The 19494-nt window shown below is 40.9% G+C and overlaps 1 protein-coding gene across 1 annotated transcript in view; it reads right to left on the bottom strand.

Moving 5' to 3' along the window:
* The window catches only part of RHBDD1 (rhomboid domain containing 1), a 104639-nt gene that overhangs the window by 71266 nt on the left and 13879 nt on the right, over positions 1-19494 (bottom strand). The window contains exons 2-3 of the mRNA XM_090288419.1: positions 10092-10568; positions 8712-8844 (exon numbers count right to left, since the gene is read on the bottom strand). Of these exons, the coding sequence (XP_090144545.1) occupies positions 8712-8844; positions 10092-10524 (566 nt within the window). The 5' untranslated portion in view covers positions 10525-10568. The remainder of the gene's footprint in view (positions 1-8711; positions 8845-10091; positions 10569-19494) is intronic.

Below are 19494 nucleotides of genomic sequence, written 5' to 3'. Positions count from 1 at the left end.
CAGACATCCTCACTTGTGATTTGAATGGTGGTGGTAAAATTAATGAAAAAGAAAGTAAATTGAAGGAAGCAACAGGTGCCATCATGCAGCCGTTAAAACTGAGGCTTTTGAGGAGCCGTGCTTATAACAAGGTAAATGAAAGTGTAGAAGACGTAACCGTGCATGAGGGTAGGGGTGTGTGACAGCAGAATGCTAACAGAACTTTTCTCTGGGTGGCAGACTGTGGAAAACTTGACTTCTTCGCCATATATTTATATACTTTCCACTCTTCTACAACGACTATGTTGTTTTTTCAATTAGGAGTGGAGAAATTCAGTTACACATTCACTTAGCTATTACTTCCTTTTCCATTTAATTATTTATGGAATGTAACTTAAAAAAATTGTTATAGCAACTAAAATCTCTTATAAGAGAATAACTGAAGAAAGCTCAGTATTCAGAAAAAAATGTCTTTTCTGTTCTCCACGTATCTCCTTTCGGCTCGAGGTGCTTCCTGCAGCCATCCGGGATGGGCTGGATAACTTTGTGCAGATGTCCAGGACAGAGCTGGGCTGTCTCTTTTTCTGCAGGCTTGGACTGCAGAGCCAGAGAGCTGACTCACAGTCCCCTTTCCCTCAAAATTTCTCATTCCCATCTCATAAACTCGAACTCCAGGGAGTCATTGCTTTGGCTAAGTATTGCTCTCATCTTGAGTCCCGTTCAACCGTAAGCCCTCCGGGGAGTCGGACGTTTTAACTAACTCTTTCATGAGACTCACATAACTTTCCTTTATGGGAGCCTGCAAAGACAGGAGGGAGGACATGTGCCAACGGACATCTGAGGTATGTCGGGGAGACCCCCCCTGCCCCCCATTTCACAAAACCTGCTCAGGACAGTCTTGGAATGTTGCTTCGAACTGAACTCTTTAACGGGCTCCAAAAACATGTCTCCACAAAATAAGCAGAGGGTGAGGATCAAATCTAGATACATTTTCATCCAAGCTTAACAGAAAAATGCAACAGTTCCCAGTAGATACAAAGAAAAAAAAGATGTGATTGTGCAATATGAACGGAAAACGAATGCTTCAGAAAATGCTCATCCTGGACAATAAATTTGTGTATACACGCATATGCATACACACACATATACACATATGCACACCAAACAGCTTGGCAATGTCACATTATACCTACTAAGAAAGGATTTTGTTTTTTGTTTAATGATGATATTCACTGCAGGCCAAGAGATGCTAAAACTGACAAAAATGGCATAGCAAATTGGTACAACTTCTCGAGAAACAACTTAACCCATCCTTGAAAACCGTGAATCCTTAGACAGCAGCCCTGTCTCCTTTTAACAAGCTGCCACAACCCTGGGAAGACCACACTTCCTCCTTCGCTCCCATCCAGCCGGCCATTTTTTTTTTTTTTTGAGAAGCTTCTCTCTCGGACATTGTCAATTTGGGTATCATTGGATTTACATATTTGTCACTTGCTGTTTACTACAACCCACCAAGATATAGTTTAACCCTATAACCATTTGGGGTTTTTTACTCTACTTCTGCATTTAGAAAGAAGTGGTGTGCTTAAATTTGGGAAAATGCACTAACTTCTACACCACATGTTCTTTGCTCTAGATAACCCCATCTTCTCAAAATTTCAAAGAATTTCATTAATAATGTTGTTTATAACTGATCACCATTTCTGGTTTAGGTAAAGTTTAATATATAAATTTTTATAAGAAATTGGCTCACATGAATATGGAGGCTGAGAAGCCCCACAATCTATTCTTTGCCAGCTGGAGATACAGAAAAGCCAGTGGTATAAATTGCAGTCTGGACCCAAAGGCCTGAGAACCAAGAACACCAATGGGCAAGAGAACGGATGTCTCACCCCAAGCAGGAAGAGCGTTCAGGCTCCCTCTGCCTTTGTGTTCTTTTCAGTCCCTCAGTAGATTAATGGTGTCCACACACTGTGGGGAGGGCCATCTGCTTCACGTAGTCCACCAACTCGAATGCTAGTTCCTTCTGGAAACATCCTCACAGACACACCCAGAAATAATGTTTAATCAGATATCTGGGGATCTCATGGCACTGTCAAGTGGACATATGAAATTAACCATCCCACCAATGTTATTTAACTTATATTCATTTGACCACAAATATTTACTCAGAGCCTACTACGGTAGATGATAAAAATCACAAAGATGAAAAAGAAACATTCCTTAGTATCAAGAAGCCCCAGTCTAGATAGGAAGTCAAAAAAAAAGAATTAATTGTTATGAAAAAAAGTGCTTATGGTAGGGAAATCTACAACATTATGAGAACAAAGAAAAAGAAGTAATTAACTCTGCCTCGGGAAATCAGGGAAAGCAGCCCAGAATAGATATTATTCGACTTTGGTTTTGAATGATAACCATAAATTCTCAAGAAGAAAAGAATAAAGGTTATGCCCGGGAGAGAAAAGGAAGAAAAACTCCCAAAGGCCCAGAAATACGTGGTTGGTATCTTGTATTTCACCATCATCTATTCAACTTTGATGGTGTATAAGCTGAATATGACCTGCTTCCCCATCCTCCCTACCCCCAACCCCCCAAAAAGAAGATATCCATGGTCTAATGTCTGGAATTGGTGAGTATTACCTTATATAATAAGGATTCTCCAAGTGTAGTTAAGAATCTTGAGGCGAGCAAATTATGCTAGATTACCAAGGTGAGTCCTGAATGCAATTGCAAGTGTCTTTATAAGAAAGAGGCAGAGGAAGGAAGACTTGACACAGATAGGAGATAAAGCAATGTGACCTTGGAGGTCATGCAGTGATGTGGCCACAGCCAAGAAATGTTGGCAGCCACCAGAAGCTGGAACAGACATGGAATAGATTTCTCCTCCAGAGCTTCCAGAGGGAACACAGCCCTGACAACACCTTGACTTTAGCCCAGTGACACTGATTATAGATAGTTTGCTGCCAGAAGCATGGGAGAATAGATTTCAGTTGTTTTGAGCCACCAAGTTTGTGATAATTTGTTACAGAAGCAAGGAAAAACTAATACAGATGCCATTGACTATCTGCCTCTGATGTTATTTTCTGAAATCCATGGAGGACTCAAGAATAATCTCACTGTCTTCATCTCTGCCCCACCTACTACAATCACCCTGGGTAATTTCACTGCCCATGTAGACAATCTGCCCAACACTTAACCCCGCCATCCCTTGACCATCTGATGCCAATGACCTCTTCCACCATGCTCTGGATGTCATCAGTAAAACGGACTCTAACATCCTGTCTTCTGATTCCAGTGCCTATTCACACAGCTCTCTCAGTTTTCAAACTTGACATAACCTCTACTCTCCACCCCCCATGTGCCCACAGTCTAGAGGCCTCTTTGGTTTCATTTCTTTCCCTTTTCCCTGCTCATCACTGGGACAATGCTCTCAACAGAACCTACAAGCGAATGTGCCAAGAAGCTCATGAAGCATCAGGCCCCCCACTTGCAGCTGTGGGATGGGTACCAACAACATGTTCACATGGTCATATGCTTGTGTAACATTTATGCAAGGGAGATATCTTAACCACAATCAACGAAAACTGCTCTCTCCTTCCACTCCAACTTCCTCTCTGTCACACTTCCTTCCAGGTCAGGTGGCATTTTTAGGGTTCAGCTAAAGGGAAGCCTAACTGAAGAAACATTAAGTTTGGGTTCACTAGGGCTTGTTTATGGGGTTCAGTCATTTCAGTGCAGGGTTAAGTCACTGTTAGTCACTGCTGTGTAGAAATGCCTTCCAGAAATACTCTTTATACCCTCTGTGCATCCTGAACTAGAAGGCCCAGAGCACTCCCAAGCGACTGAAGGCAGCCAGCGCTGGTCTATAGTCACCACACTGGAATCAGAATCCAGAGTCTGGAAAATTCTTCCAATAGCCAAGTGTGTAAAACTATTAATACATAGTTAAAACAGAAACTTAGCATAAGTTCTCTGTCAGGGATATACTTGAGAACATAGCGCATGCCACTATAAATGCACCATTAGCTTCACATTTCTTTTTTTGAGCGTCACGCAAAATAAACATTACCAGAATCATTTGTTTTTTTAAAATCATATAAAAATCTGTAAACAGAAGTAATGAATACATTCTTGGATTTGTGGTAACCCAATTAAGAGAAAGAGTAAATCACAGGAATATTAGTAATATTTCTTATTAATACAGCACAAAGTATTGATATCCATGAAGGAAACATAAATGGCATACTAAAGATCTCTGATGACACTCAAATCAATTCAAAAAACAGTCAAGAAACTAGAAAAGAAAGTTGCACAAGAAAACTCGAAAAGCCCTGAAATTAATTATACAGCTTGTATGTAAAAATGCCTTGTTAGAGGTTTCCCCAAATCTGACAATTCTAAAAATTTACATGACGAGTTGTGAAAGCTTTTCTAAACTCTTGATAATTAAAAAAGAAATTGATTTTGATGCTGTTCTCTCTACAGAAACACTATTGCCCAATCAATGTCATATGAAGAAGAGACCAGCATATGCAAGCAAAGCCAGTGGGAGAAAGTGTTATAGAAGCCTGTCAGGGAGTTAATATAATATTATTTTTATGGATTTTGTAGTATTTATAGTATTTGTCAGCTCTTACAATTTGTAAATTGTTGTCCTTCCTTTCCCTTTAAAAATTTTTTGCTTCTGTTCCTAATTTTGTAATTCCTTCTTAAGGAAGACCCACAAAATTGAATAAGCTTCAATCCTGCAAAACTAAGATTTGTCCTTGATGGAACACTCACCTTCCCAGATTCTTTGCCTTTGGTTACTAACTTCCAACCCTACCTGAATCCCATATAGTAAGTGTAGAAGGAATGATAGAATCAGGAAATCACTCTTCATGACTCACCATGAAATAACCAATTCAGACAAGGATCGTGATCAATAATACTAAACCATAAGGAGGAAGTTTATTGGGAACAAGCTATCTATCTGCATAATGTCCAAACATACCCCACAGATAACATGCAATTACAAAGGGATCTATGTACCCTTACAATAGAGACCACCTTAATCAAGTGATTAAACTCAGAATTCCTAACAGAGGGACAATCTGGCATCATGGCCTTTCTGATGTGAGGCAGTACGGAGTATGGAGTATGAAGTATCACCGAAAAAAAAAAAAACCACTCAGTATGTAATTAAGCCATTATTTCTACCTTCTAGTTTACAGAAGACAAGTTAAATAGCCTTACATTTCAGGAAACAAGTAGAGAAATCTAAAACGTGAGGCACGCAACAAAACAAGAGGCCTAGTCTCTTCCAAAATTGTCCATGACATCTCTTTTCGATGCCAAGGAAAAATAACAAGGTGGAAGGTCTACCTGAGCATTAAAGAGAACAAAGAACTATAATAATCAAATGCAATGTGTGAATCTTGACTTCACCTGATCCTACTTCATGCTCCCCACTCCGTCCAAAAAAAAAAAAAAAAAAGAAAGAAAACCAGCTACAAAAAAATATTTTGAAAACTGGGTAGATTTGAATAGGAGCCAATTGATTCCCAGAAAACACTGGGAATTACTACTAATATGCTTCAATATGACAAAAGTAATGTGGTGATGCAAAAGGATATCTTTATTTTCAGGGGCTGCATGCTGAAGTTTTCAGGAGTGAAGTTATCATGGTGTTTGTAATTTACTTTCAAATGGTTCAGCAACTTTATGTTTGGAAATTTTTACAATCAAGTAACTGAGACAAGCAAGAAATTTATTAAGTCTATTTTTCATCAGTTAGTCAATCTAAAGAAGAAGTTTTCAGGAGGGTCCGAAGAGCTCCTCTCCCGAAACACGAGCACTGCAGCAGGACCCAGAGCCGCGGGGCTGGTGGCCTCAGAACTGCCAGGTTGCGCTCAGGGGTCTCCAGAGTCCAAAGCTGGTCATCTGTGTTGAAGAGCAGCTCCTGGGAATTTTTAGACTGTTCACTGTCATTCGGGACGGAAAAACTCAAGTAGGAACGAGGGACAGGGAGAGAGAGAACTCAAACAAACACAATTAAATAACAGCTGGTTTACTTTATTAATTTTAGGAAGATGAAGGAATTGGGCCTGATTCCTTCCAGGAACATTGCACACTTCCAGTGATTTATCTCGTAATAAAAACGGTGGGTTAAGTACGGCCTTGTTTGCACAGCACTCTCATGTGCAGAATCTCTTTGACTCCTTAAAGCGGAGATGACACAGGCAAGATACGTAAGGCTCCCAGCTTAGAGGAGAGGACACTGGGCGCTGAGAGGCTGGGTGATTTGTCTGAGGTCCCAGGGCTAGTACACGGGCCCAGGTCCTTTCACAATGGCCTATAATCCTCCGGTGTGATCACCAAACGGCTGTCTTACTCTGAATGATGTTCACGTCTCTGAGCTCCGTTTTCAGACCAGACAGCCTTAGACTCAGAGAAACTGCAGAGGTTCAGAGTACGGGCTAGTGTTTCGGAGTAGAAAGTAACACTTGGCTTCTGATACACCTCCCTTCCATCAACAGAAGGAGGCAGAGAAGAGAGGTGGGAGAGGCCAGAGCTAAGTCTATGAGGAGGCAGCACGCACACCACCCCGCTGTGCCAACTCCCCAACTCTGGGGCAGGGGCTGGGACAGGACCGCAGACACGGTCACCTCCTGGGGTCCTAGGACAGGCAGGGAAATGAAAAGACCGAGAGAGGCAAAGTAATGGCTGAAACAAAGCACACACAAGGACTGTGAAAAGCGAAAGCAAAGGAGTGAGTGGGTCAGGTGCACTCCCCTCTCAATGCCGACTGTCTGGCTGTGTGGAGAGGCTTCCCTCCATAAAACTCAGTAACTAGGGAAAATGACTAATTCCACGGTTTTCATAAAATACAGCAGTCCAAATGTTTGCTGGGCAGATTATGTTTTTTCTCCCAAAGGGCAGCTCATTAATTCAAACGATAAAGCAGGCTTTGTTATGAAGATTTACAGTGTTTCCCCAATGAAAATTCTAATTGACAACCACCAGGAGAATAACAATGTAGAGCAAAGGGCTCCTGTTTCTCCCCTTCTCCCAAGATCCATCTCAAAGAAGCGCTGGCGTCTCGGGTTTCCTGGACAAGCGCTTAGCTTGGCCTTTATTTGGGCACATGCATAAGTAGATGCTTCGATAGGAGAAGTTTATCATTCAAAGTCGTCAAATCTTAAAAACCAAAAAATTTATTCTTTCAAACTTCAAAGGTAAGAGACTTCATTTAATTCCCCAGTCCCTCCATGCAGAATAAGCATATTACCTAAAAATACAGTCATGCCTTGTCCATGTAAAAGAGGGACCCTAAACAAATAAAATGCATGATGAGAGTCTTCAGAAATAGCTGAATGAGAATATTAAAGGCACTGCTATTCAAGGGATTCACTATCGAATAAAAGTTCAAGCACTGAGAGTTATTTTAATATGAATGTTGGGTGTTGCTGTCACATACAAGTCTACACAGAGAAGCAAGTCACATCAAGCAAGTTCGGGGGCTGTGAGTGACAAGGTAAGGGACAGACATTACAGGACCCTTTCAAAAAAAACTTTGAAGATTTTGTTAGGCTTTCTTCAAGGAACTGTCACAAAATCACAATACACTTGCAAATAAGTAGTGCTCAGTGGCCACACCACTGCCTTTTTAAAGACCAGCTGGCAAGGGGCTGCCCTGGGTGGGAAATTAGCATTAAAGAAGGACTCAAGGTTACAGGCCGCCTTACAGCGCAAGAAGACTATTCTCAAATGAAGGAGGACATCCAACAGTCACACAAACAAAGGAGCAAAATTTTTAAACTCCCGTCTGGAAAGGACGGCAGAGAAAAAGTCCTCCTTACTTCTTTCTGAATCTTCCTGATCTCCCCATTCTCCAAACAGCATCCAGGTCCCGAAAGTAAACATAAACACACAAAACCATGGGTTTCCAGTTGCATTATACAGATTAAGTGGAAAAAATGGGAATATATCACAATTCACCCTACTTTTTCTAAACAGAAAGCAAAGACCAGAGTGGAAAAGCTACCCCAGCCAGGAGCACCAGCCCAGCAGTCGGAGGCCTGCATCCTGCCTAGTCTGGTGTCTGCCAGGAGCTGTTTGATGGGTCCCTTACCTTCCCGAGTTTCCTTGTCCCCCTCTGCAAAGCAGTCATAGGCATCAGTGGTTCTCAGACTGGGTTCCTGGGAGCCCTAGGGTCGTGTGGGTGCCTCTGAGGCAGCTGTAGCAGCACAGGATACCCATGATTCCTCTCAACCCCAAACAGTTCAGAGTTGATCCATTTTATATATCAAGTTTGTGGGTAAAGCCTCTGTGTAAAGAGTTTATTACCAAGACAATTCACAACTAAAATGGTTTCAGAGTATTGGCCCAACATACCTTGCCATTTTTTTATCTTTATAATTATGTGGTTTCTAAGTGCCTCTTTGGATTATTGTCATTAGAATTAATTGATTGATTGGCTGCTTAATATGGGTCCTCAAATCTGTATAGCAGGTTCTCTTATCCCTACTTAAAAGGCAAGGAAGCAAAAACCCGGATAATTCAAGCATACCAAAATCCCACAGCTCAGTCGGGGACAGGATCCAAATTCAGGAATGTCTTATTTTATCCTTATTATTAAAGAATAAACTTCACTGTAAGAAACAATTCGTTATCTCATTATTATTCCAATTCCTCTTGCACAGAACATCAAGTTCTTCATTTGTAATCTCTAAGAATAAATCAACACTTACCCCGGCGAGATTAAATGAATAGCCACAAGTTCTGCCCAACAAGCAAATCTGTTGGGCACAGTAAACCCCAAAACGTTGACAAAGCCTCCAGGGCAATAATGGTTGCTAAGAACCTTCAGAGCAAACAAAACTCCTACAAGAGAAGAAAAAAACATACAGATATCAATAACCCCAATGTGGAGATAATCAACGTGTACAAAGAAAACTAGCTGAATGTGAAAACGATCATTTGACTACATCCAACTCTTTACTTTGAAATGTGCTCTATTCCTTATAAGTCAACCCAGCATTCAGTGCAAAGACAATGGTCACAGCGATCATTCTTTGGATGTTTCTTAACACAAAAGTTTGGACTGACTTTGGCCTTCTGCTAAATACGTGTATAACACATAAAACGGGGATAAAACACTGGCGATACTACCAAATGCCACTGAATCGTACACTTCAAAATCATTAATTTTTATGCCATGTGAATTTTAAGTCAATAGAAACAAAGGATGTAAGTAACATGTATTTTCTAACCTCTATGGAAAGACATGTTGAAGGCAGGACATACTTTCTTCTCCCACAATTAGATGCATGAGAGTACATCTTAGAGGGAAGGGAAAGTAAAGGGAAGGGTTAGATTTTCTTCTGTTTCAGGACTATTTCCTTCCTCCCCTTCACATGCCAATTTTCAGAACGCCTAATTTAAACGCTGATGGCAATTTCAATCCTACGACATACATGTAAAAAAAGAACTCGTGAGGGGTAAAGGGAGAGGTAGGTGATGCCATACATGGTTAAAGTCACATAGACTAGGGGCAAATCCCAGCCACCACTTCCTAGGTGTGCAACCTTGAGCAAGCTTCCTTCCTTCTGAGTCCTCGCTTCCTCATCTACAAAACTAAGACAACGCCAGCCCCCTGTGAGCCTGATATATGACTTAAACAGCGTGAGTCATATGGAGTGACTTATCTTGGCTCCTAAAACATGGCGGGCATGCTGTGGTAGGCTGTGAAGCATTTATTTTAATAAAGTTAGTAAGAGGCATGCTCAGCTTTTTCCAAACTCTCCATCACAAATACACCTGTGGGTCTCTACCTGGTCCCAGGGGCGTGATGGAGCCAGTGCATATTTCCTGCATCGCATCTTCTACAAAACTCCCTTTAAGCAGACTGTAGACCAAAGTGTCCAAGAGTAAATGATGCAGAGCAACATCTAGGTCCCTTCTGGGCTCCAATCAGCTTTCTCTCTAAAACAAGTCCCCCAGCAGCCCCTTCCCATCCAGAATTCACTTCCTCCACCAGCCAGGGACCCACACCTTATAAAAGGACAGCAGCCGCGCCTCCCCGACTGTCCTTACGCATGCTGCCTTAGAAACCGGTCTGCCTGCCTTACCTGAGAAACCTACAGCACAGTTCATTCTGAAGCCAGGCTCATCCATAAATTCGGCGAGAGCATATTCCAGGCACAGGTACGCCACCCCGGTGAGCAGCGAGAATGTGGCGACGATGTAGGCAAACCAGCTGCTTCCCAGTCTCCTTTCCAGCTGAATTCCCTTCCACAGCATAGAGACCATATTGAAATACAGGTGCCAGTCGTCTGCGTGGTGAAGTGGGGAGAGCAGTAAGCGCTGCCAGTCTTTCCCCTGGTAGCACGTCTCCACGCTGAGGCAGGCGCTCCGCAGCGGCTTCAGAGGGCTCAGGAAGAGCCAGATGTTCGCAGCCAAAGTTGCCAGGGTGACAGGCGGAATATTATTGATCCCAACATTGAAGATTTGAGAAAGGAGCAGAAGCAGCCCAGCATGAAGTCCTCTTGATCTCCGCTGCATGGTTAGATATCAACCCAGTGATGGGGATATACAGACACCTGAGCCTAAAACATCAAGTAAAATGCACACGAAAAATCCATCGGTTAAGAATGAATGCAATGGAAGACACGCTACTCACTTAAAGATGAGCCTACACTGTGTATATCACAGTGTTCCTCTATCAGCCACATTTATTTTTAGTGTCTTCCTTCATATTTCTTTCTAAAATAGAGCTTTTTTTTTTTTATCCCAAGTCCCAATGGACCGGCTAGTGGATGGATATGCTTTCTCTGACAAATACCCCATGAAAATATGACTCATCTTCCTTTTCAGCAAACTTGTAATCTACAAAGATAGTACATAAATATTTAATAATGATTTCTACTCAGAATGCTGGTCAGGATTCTTTGCCCCTCTGCCCCCCCTTCATTTTTTCAAAGACATATTCAATTTTGATATTTCACATAGAGTCTGCTCCAAAGTATTTAAACATCAACAAGCAAGTTTTAAAGTGCAAACGTATCTTCTATTGAAGGTTGACAGGTATCAACTCCTGGAATACTTTATTTTCACAAAAACTTCAGCTTTTACATTACCTACTATGAGCTAAATCCTGGATTGAAACACAGTCCATTTTTAACGTGCTCACATTCTACTAAGAAGCAAATGAAAAAGTGCCACACAATGTTCTAAACACGGTGACAGACAGAACCCAGGCCCTAGACACACGATTCAGCCTGAGGTGCTGATGTGTCCCTGGTCTTGAAGGGTGAACTGGAAACAGAGACAAAGAAGAGTTCCAGGGTTCAGCAGTCTGCTTCTCACCCCAGATCCTGGGCTGGCCTTGTGACTTGCGTCCCTGACAATGCAGAGGAAGGGACCTCCATGAGTTCTGAATCGAGGGCTCAAGATGATCTTTAGGCTTCTACTCTGTGTCAAAACCCTCCCAAGCAAGACAAGTCCAGGGTGGCCAGTCACCCTGATGGCTACCAGCAACCACTAATGCCCAGAAGCTGAGCTGTCCAGGTGACCAGCAGCTGATCACAGATGCACCAGTGAGTCCAGCGGCACCCAGACTAATTTGTTGGCTCACGGAACAGTGAGCCAAATGAATGATGCTTTTGGAGAGGTTTGTTACACAGCAATTCTGACTAATATGGAAGGCATCTGCTTTGGTGAGGAACTGGCTTATGCTCATGGGAAAAAGCAAGGAAAGAAAGGGACACAGACTAAAGATGCAAGATATCAAAAGAATCAAGTCCTTACAGGGAAGAGCCTTGTTCGTGCAAATACGGGTCAGTAGGCAGGCAGAAGAAGCTTTCCGCTTCTTGTCTACCCTTACTCTCTTTTGCACACACGCATGGAATTCCATTCTCGCGGTTGTTATGATTCTTTTTCTCAGGTAATTCCCAAATTTATACTTTTCAGCCTTGATTTCTCTGTAGGTTTCAGGGACATATTTCTTATAGGAAGTACATAGTCTGCCTGATCTCTCTGGCTTCTGGAAACTGAACTGTCCCTCTTCTCACAGAATGAACACATAGCATTGCTCCCATCACTCATTTGTTTAATGAACATTAGGCGCCAAATGCATGCCGGTTACTAGAGGGAGAGCAAAGAACAAAACACTTACAACCCCTGCCCCCGAACGGCCTATTTCTGTTTGTTGAAGGAAATAAACACACTGGCTGCAGAGTATCAAAAGATGAATAAAATGATGTGGTTCATATTCTCAACAAATGTAGACTTAATGTGAAGGGAGCGATAACCACAGCCAACATGAGAAGCACATTATACGTTGGGCTCCGCTCTCCTGAAGGCCACTAGAGTATCCATGTAGGCAGAACATAAGTGTGAGTTTTAAGTAGTAAAGGTTAATTGCTACTATTTCGTACCAGCTCTGTGTATGGCCCAGTTTCCTTCCTAGTAGGTTAAGTCAGCCACCCAAAGCCAGGGATGCAGCCTGTAACTAGGTAACAGAAAATCCAACTGGTACATGTGAAGATCAATTCTGTAACTTGACCTTGTGGGCTCAGAACAGCAAAGAGAAGACAACAGATGACAATATGCAAGTGTTGACTATGAAATGAATTTACATTGTCCTGCGCATTGAATACATAGAAATGAGGCAGGATAGATTATTGCAATTTATGTATGAGCTGGAAACTAGTACAATGTGTTTGGTTTGGAAAGTGATTTTATTTCTTCTAATCTGTACCTGGACCATAAACCAGTTACCGTAGCTCAAGGAAGAGCAGGCTAGTCCCTGCACACCCCATTTCATAAATACATTCTCCTCCACACTCAATGTGCCCCAAACAACACTGGACAATCTCTTTCAAGTCTGCTCTTCCTCCCGTGTGTTCCCCATCCATCTCAGAACATGGAATCTCGGGTAGTCAGCTGTTCAAGTCAGAGATGCAGAAAACATCCTTTCCACATCCTGGGCCCTCATCACCTTACTATCCCCACAACCCATCCACGAGGCTTAGTTAATTCTTCCAGTTTGTTACTGATCTACTTCTTTCTAACTCTGGGGCCACTGCTCTAGTCTAAGCCACTGTCATAACTTGCCTGAATTACAACAAACACCCTAAGTGAATCTTCTGCTTCTCCTATTACATCCACCAACCATTTCCTACCACTGTGCAGAGTAATATTTACAAAGCTGCAGTTGGATTCCCCTGCAGTAAGCCTTCACTGGCTTAAGATTACGGTTGGGATGAAGACCAAACTCTTCACCATAACTAAACGACTGTGATTACTAATGCCCTGCCCACCTCTCTGGCCTCACCTCATGCTGGCCTCTGCCTCGGTCACTATGTTCCAGCCACACAGGCGCTTCCACACCAGAAGCTCCAGGATTACAGCATGAATGGCCAAGGGCAGAATTATCCTACCCATTTTGGTCATCACTTAATAGTCAGAGCCTAGCACAGTGACTGACATAAAGTCAATGCTTAATAAGTATTTGCTCAATAACTCAAGATGTATTTGCATTTTTTAATACAATACATCTTCATCACACAATAAACGAGACTGACTGAAAAGGTCTGAATACTTACGAGATGTTTATCTCTAGTAATTTATCCTGCAGTTGTGGCAACCTCCCCCAGAACACTACACATATTGTCCTACTTACCATTTTTAGATCTGGAACAAGTTTTTATAAAATTTATCTCAACTTTACAGAAATTAACCTCTGATCCATTTAAAATGTATTAGTAGGCTGTTTTGTCAAAGCTATTTGACTTAAAAAAATGACATTTTAATTATGTAGTAATACACACTGGACAACTCTATATCAAGGCTGTGACAAAAATGGAAGACGTCTTGAAATATTGATAGGAAAATTAGCCATATTTATTTTTAATGAGAAATTAAAAATTTAACAGGTATGTAATAAGAAAAACTAAGTGGCTAGAACAAACAAAAGAAACTGAATTCATAACTTGGAAAACCAATGTGTCTCAAGGGTGCGAGAAAGGAGTTTTATTAAAAAAAAAAAATGAAAGAAACTAATTATGGTGATTTTCAATTCTCCTTACAAAGCAGGAAATATTTTCCTGATTATAATTTACCAGGGAGGTATATATCTCAACTTTTAATTTAAATATTCAAGAACAATTCAGGAATTCCACAGAAAGAGTTACAAGTAGACCTCAAAACAAATAACACGCAGAACCAACAGAAAATTGAGCTGAATGGAAGTCTGACAACCAAGGATATAAAGAAGCCACATTCATCCAGGCGGGTAGGAGAGGCAGAGGTGCAGACATGCAGAGAGGTGCAAAGGCTCAGTGTGGAGGGGAGAAACAATGGTGGCGGCAGAATGGGTGGTCCCACAGTCATATGTGGTAGATAAAAATTGGGAGGGATAACTTAGGAGTGAGTGACCCCAGCCCCAGGCCAGATTGCAAAGCCCAGGGTTCTAGCACCAGGAAAATAAATCTTCATAACTTCTGGCTGTAAAAACCAGTAGGGGTTGGGGCATTGGAAGAAACTGCCAGATTTTCAGGAGACTCCATTTAAAGGGCCTGCATAGACTTAGAACGTATGCAAACCCACCCTCTCTGGGATTCATAACCAGGGCAACAGCTGGAAGGGTGCGAGTCACATACAGGAAGTGGGTGAAGTGACTAGAAATGGGATGAGTGCTAGGCAAACCTCCAGAAGCTAGGCAGTGGCACTGTCCCCTCATCTATCCCTCATTCCAAATAGAGCCACAAAGCAGTAAAGCAGTTTGCCCCACTCTGGCAATTACCTAGGGCTCTGCCCCACACAATTTACAGGTGCCTTTTCTACAATAGGCCACGCTACTAAGACAGGGAATCAAAGCAGCTCTACATAATACATAGAAACAAACACAGGAAGGCTGCCAAATTGAGGAAACAAAGAAATATGGCCCAAATGAAAGAACAGAACAAAACCTCAGAAAAAGAACAAAGCAAAATGGAGATAGCCAACCAATCAGATGCAGAGTTCAAAACACTGGTGATCAGGATGCTCAAAGAACTCACTGAGTATGGCAACCACATAAAGGAAGAAATAAAGGTTATACTAAGTAAAATAAAGAAAAATCTACAGGGAGCCAACAGTGGAGGAGAGGCAGCCAGGTTTTGAACCAATGAGTTGGAACATAAAGAAGAAATAAGAATTCAACCAAAACAGTAAGAAGAAACAGGAACTTAAAAAAAAAGATAGTATAATGACCCTCTGGCATATTTCCAAACATAACAACATTTTAATCACAGGGATTCCAGAAGAAGAGGAAGAGCAAGAAATTGAAAACTTATTTGAAAAAATAATGAAAGAGAACTTCCCTAATTTGGCAAAGGAAATAGAGATACAAGTCCAGGAAGCACAGAGAGTCCCAAACAAGTTTTACTTAAAAGGGACCACATCAAGACACATCATAATTAAAACGCCAAAGGTTAAAGATAGAGAATCTTAAAAGCAGCAAGAGAAAAGCAGAGAGTTACCTATAAAGGAGTTCCCATAAGCCTATCATCTGATTTCTCAAAAGAAACTTTGCAGGCGTGAAGAACTATTCAAAGTGATGAAAAGCAAGGGCTTACAACCAAGACTATTCTATCCAGCAAAGCTGTCATTTAGGATGGAAGGGCAGATAAAGTGCTTCCCAGACAAGGTAACGCTAAAGGAGTTCACCATCACCAAGCCATTACTACATGAAATGTTAAAAGGACTTACTTAAGGAAAAGAAGAAGATCAAGACCATGAACATTAAAATGAAAAACTCACAACTATCAACAACTGAATCTAAAAAACAAAAATAAACAACAGGAACAGAATTGTAGGTATGGAGATCAAATGTAGGGTTATCAGCTGGGAGGGAGAACAGGGAAAATAGAGGAAAAGGTGCAGGGATCAAGAAGCATAATTGGTAGGTACAAAATAGAAAGGAAGATGAAAAGAATAGTATAGAAAATGGAGAAGCCAACTTAATAAGCACAACCCATGGACATGAACTAATGGGAAGGATTGCTGGAGGGAAGGGTGGAGAGGAGCAAAGGGGGAAAAATTGGGACAACTATAATAGCATAATCAATAAAAAATATTTTTAAAAAAGAACAACTCAGAGAATTAACTTGCAAGAATATACAACAGTTATAAATTATATTTCCAATTTTGCATCTGATAGTAACCAAATTAATTTCACAGAAGGAAAGTACAGTCTTAATGGGAATAATTGAATGCTATTCTAAAAGCAGCCTTCCATATCACTAAAAGTGCAACAAATCTTATTCACTGAGATTTTTAAAAGTTGTGTGTTTTTCTTTAAGAGTCAAGAAAAGGTCTATTGCCCATATTTGAGATATTAATGTTGTTGCCATTACTACCATAGTTTTCATGCATTTGGTAAATTTCATTCAATATTTCCATATATTTTAAGTATATTCCTTAAAAAGTCATGGGGAGAAAGTAGGTCTGTTCAAGTCATTTGGCAAGTATTTATCAAAGGCCAACAATCACTCAGGTTTAATACTTTGTTAATGCCCGACTTTCTAGATGCTTAAAGCTTGTATTATTTTTAAATTGAGATATAATTCACATATCATAAAACCCACTCTCTTAAAGTGTATGATTCAGTGCTTTTGTTAGTACATCCACATTGCTGTGAAATCTACACCACTCTCTAATTACAAACCATTCTCATTACCCCAAAATGAAACCCTGTACTCATGAGCAGTCACCCCCAATCTCCCCCACCCCCTGCCCCAGCTCCTGGCAACCCCTAATCTACTTTCTGCCTCTATGGATTTGCCTATTCTGGACATTTCATATATAGAGTATCGTATAACACGTGGCCTTTTCTGTCTGGCTGCTTTCATTTGGCATAACGTTTTCAGGGTTCATCTATGTTGTGTCATGTATTAATAGTTCACTTTTATGGCAGAATGACATTTCATTACATTGATATACCACACTGTACTTGTCCATATACCAGATGATGGACACCTGGGTTATTTCCACTTTTCATCTACAGTGAATAATGATACTAGGATCATTCGTGGACAATTTTTTTTTAGGAACATAGATGTCGTTTTCAATTCTCTTGGGCATATACTGAGGAGTAGAATTGCTGGGTTGTATGGTAACTCTATGTTTAACTTTGAGGAACTGCCCAACTGTTTTCCAAATTTCTGCATTATTTTTGCATTCCCTCCAACAATATTTGTTTTTATCCAGTTTTTAATTATAGCCACCCTAGTGGGTGTAAAGTGGCATTGATTTACATGCCCCTAATGACTACTGGTGAGCAAATGTTTAAATTTTCATTGCTTAAAATGTAATAATATAAATACACATGCTCACCAAATATACAGAACCATACAGACTCTCTCTCTCTCTCTCTCTCTCTCATAGTTTAGCAAACTCGGGTCAAAAGAATGCTTCAGAAAGAAAAATGAAACTACAAAGAGATCAGCCCTGCTAAACTGCAAGGATTTTAGCACTCCCATCCCCCTGTGATGTGTTGCATATGAATTGGAATGTAGTTCAAAGCAGGGGTAGGGCTTAGACCAACACATTCAATGAAGATAGTTCAAGATCATTTTTTTGATAGAAACAGATAAGTTAGTGTGCTTTACTGCTTCAAACAAAGCACATACGCTATGGAAATAGCAGACTCTTCATGCTGAACATAAAAACTTCCCCTGCTTTTTAAATTATAAGAGCTGGACAACAAATAAGTGCTCCATAAATACCACAGGAAGTCGGTCAAAACACACACACAAAACTCTAGATTTTTTTTCCCTCTTGTTCTGTTTCAGTACCATCTGTTCTCTTTAGGAATGAACTGAACTGGACCACTTCTTCTCCTGTGACTCTCTCAGGAATCTTATCATTCATGGCTTTTCTAATCCAAACAAAAGAAATTATTTTCTCAGCTTGCTACCATCGGACCAGTAGGTGAGAACATTTTAGTCCATCACAATAACAATAAAATTCTTTGTTCTCCCAATAAAACTGCTTACCATAATTTTAATTTTCCCAAAAGGTATTAGCTTCCCTGGCGCCCCCCCCACCCCCCGCCAACAAAGAACCTAACTACAAAATGCAGATTTTCAAGACTGTGTTCAAAAATGAAAAAAAGTTGTACAGTATAACACGTATTTGTATTTAATGAAAAACAAGTTATTAACAAAAGACTTGCAAAGTAATTTGTTTTCTCTTTTCAAATACATGAATGCATTTCAAAAAAGTTATACAATTTATGTGCACTACATAGTTGTTACATGCAATACACAGCTATATGTATAACTTGTGATTTATGATTTTAAGACTTAACATTTAAATAGTAAATGCAACAGCATCCCATCATTACATCGTGTTCAGTCTACCACAATGCACCAACCACCTGAGTTGATAAGTAAATGGGGAGTCCTGGGGGTGCAGGGTGGAATCCTCACCAGAGGCCCATAAGGGCCCTGTGCTCGTGGAAGATTATCAAATGAATGGAGACTGACTTCATGAATAAAAAATGAAAATGGGAATCCAATTATATTAAGAAGGTAATGGGAACCCAGTCTTTATGAATATTATGCCACTCTCAGTAATTACATTCTAGTATCTATTCATAGAACTATCTACAACTTGGAGTCTGTTCCAAAAGAAATTGGGAATTGAGAGCATTTTCCCTTCTGAGAGTTGCGGAGACCTCCATTTATACAGTGGTCCCCCACATTCATACCCTTCATTGTTATAACCACGTAAGAAATTGACTCATTTGGCTGAACACGACCATTAACTATCTCCCTACAGCCAACTGGATCAATGCCTCTGATTTCGAACTACCAGACCTAGAGTTTTTAAGACACAAGACTTCCTTTTCCCCCCTCCTATACCATCTCCCTAAATGAAAACTAAAAAGTGATCCTTACTTTAGTGGGACCCTGTCCATCCTGCCTTAAGTACCAATGCCATCCATGGGGGAGTAGAATAGCTGACCTCTGGTGATTAGGATGTAAGATCACTAAAATGACAGACGTATAAGGAAGTTCCAGAAGTGCGCACACATTGAAAGGGCATCTGTTCCGTGGTGACACGCCCCACCAAGGACCATGCCCTGTCACCTGACAGTCTCCCCGCAGTGCACTTTATACAATGCCTGACTCCATTTGCTTAGAATCCAGTCTCATCATGCTACGCCCTGTCCATAATCCATCATGCTTTGCTCACCTCTTGTATAACAGCTTTCTGGACTTCATCACCATAACACTGAACGGTGTCATGGTTAATAGAATGGACTCTGGAGCCAAATGGCCTGGGTTCAAATTCTGGCTCATTAGTTTGGAACTGTATGACCTTGGGGAAGTTCTCAATCAATCCATGCCTAAGCGTCCTCATTTATAAAACAGATGCTAAGTAATAATAAACCTGCTTTGTGCGGTTGGTGAGTTAATGTATGTAAAGCATATAGACCAATACCTGGAACATAATCAGCACTATATCAGTATTAGCTAATAA

Source organism: Furipterus horrens, unplaced genomic scaffold, assembly GCF_987537825.1.
Source record: "Furipterus horrens unplaced genomic scaffold, mFurHor1.1.pri manual_scaffold_1, whole genome shotgun sequence".
Taxonomy (NCBI): Eukaryota; Metazoa; Chordata; class Mammalia; order Chiroptera; family Furipteridae; genus Furipterus; species Furipterus horrens.
The sequence above is the reverse complement of the archived record's forward strand: the minus strand, read 5'-3'. Positions and strand labels throughout refer to the sequence as shown.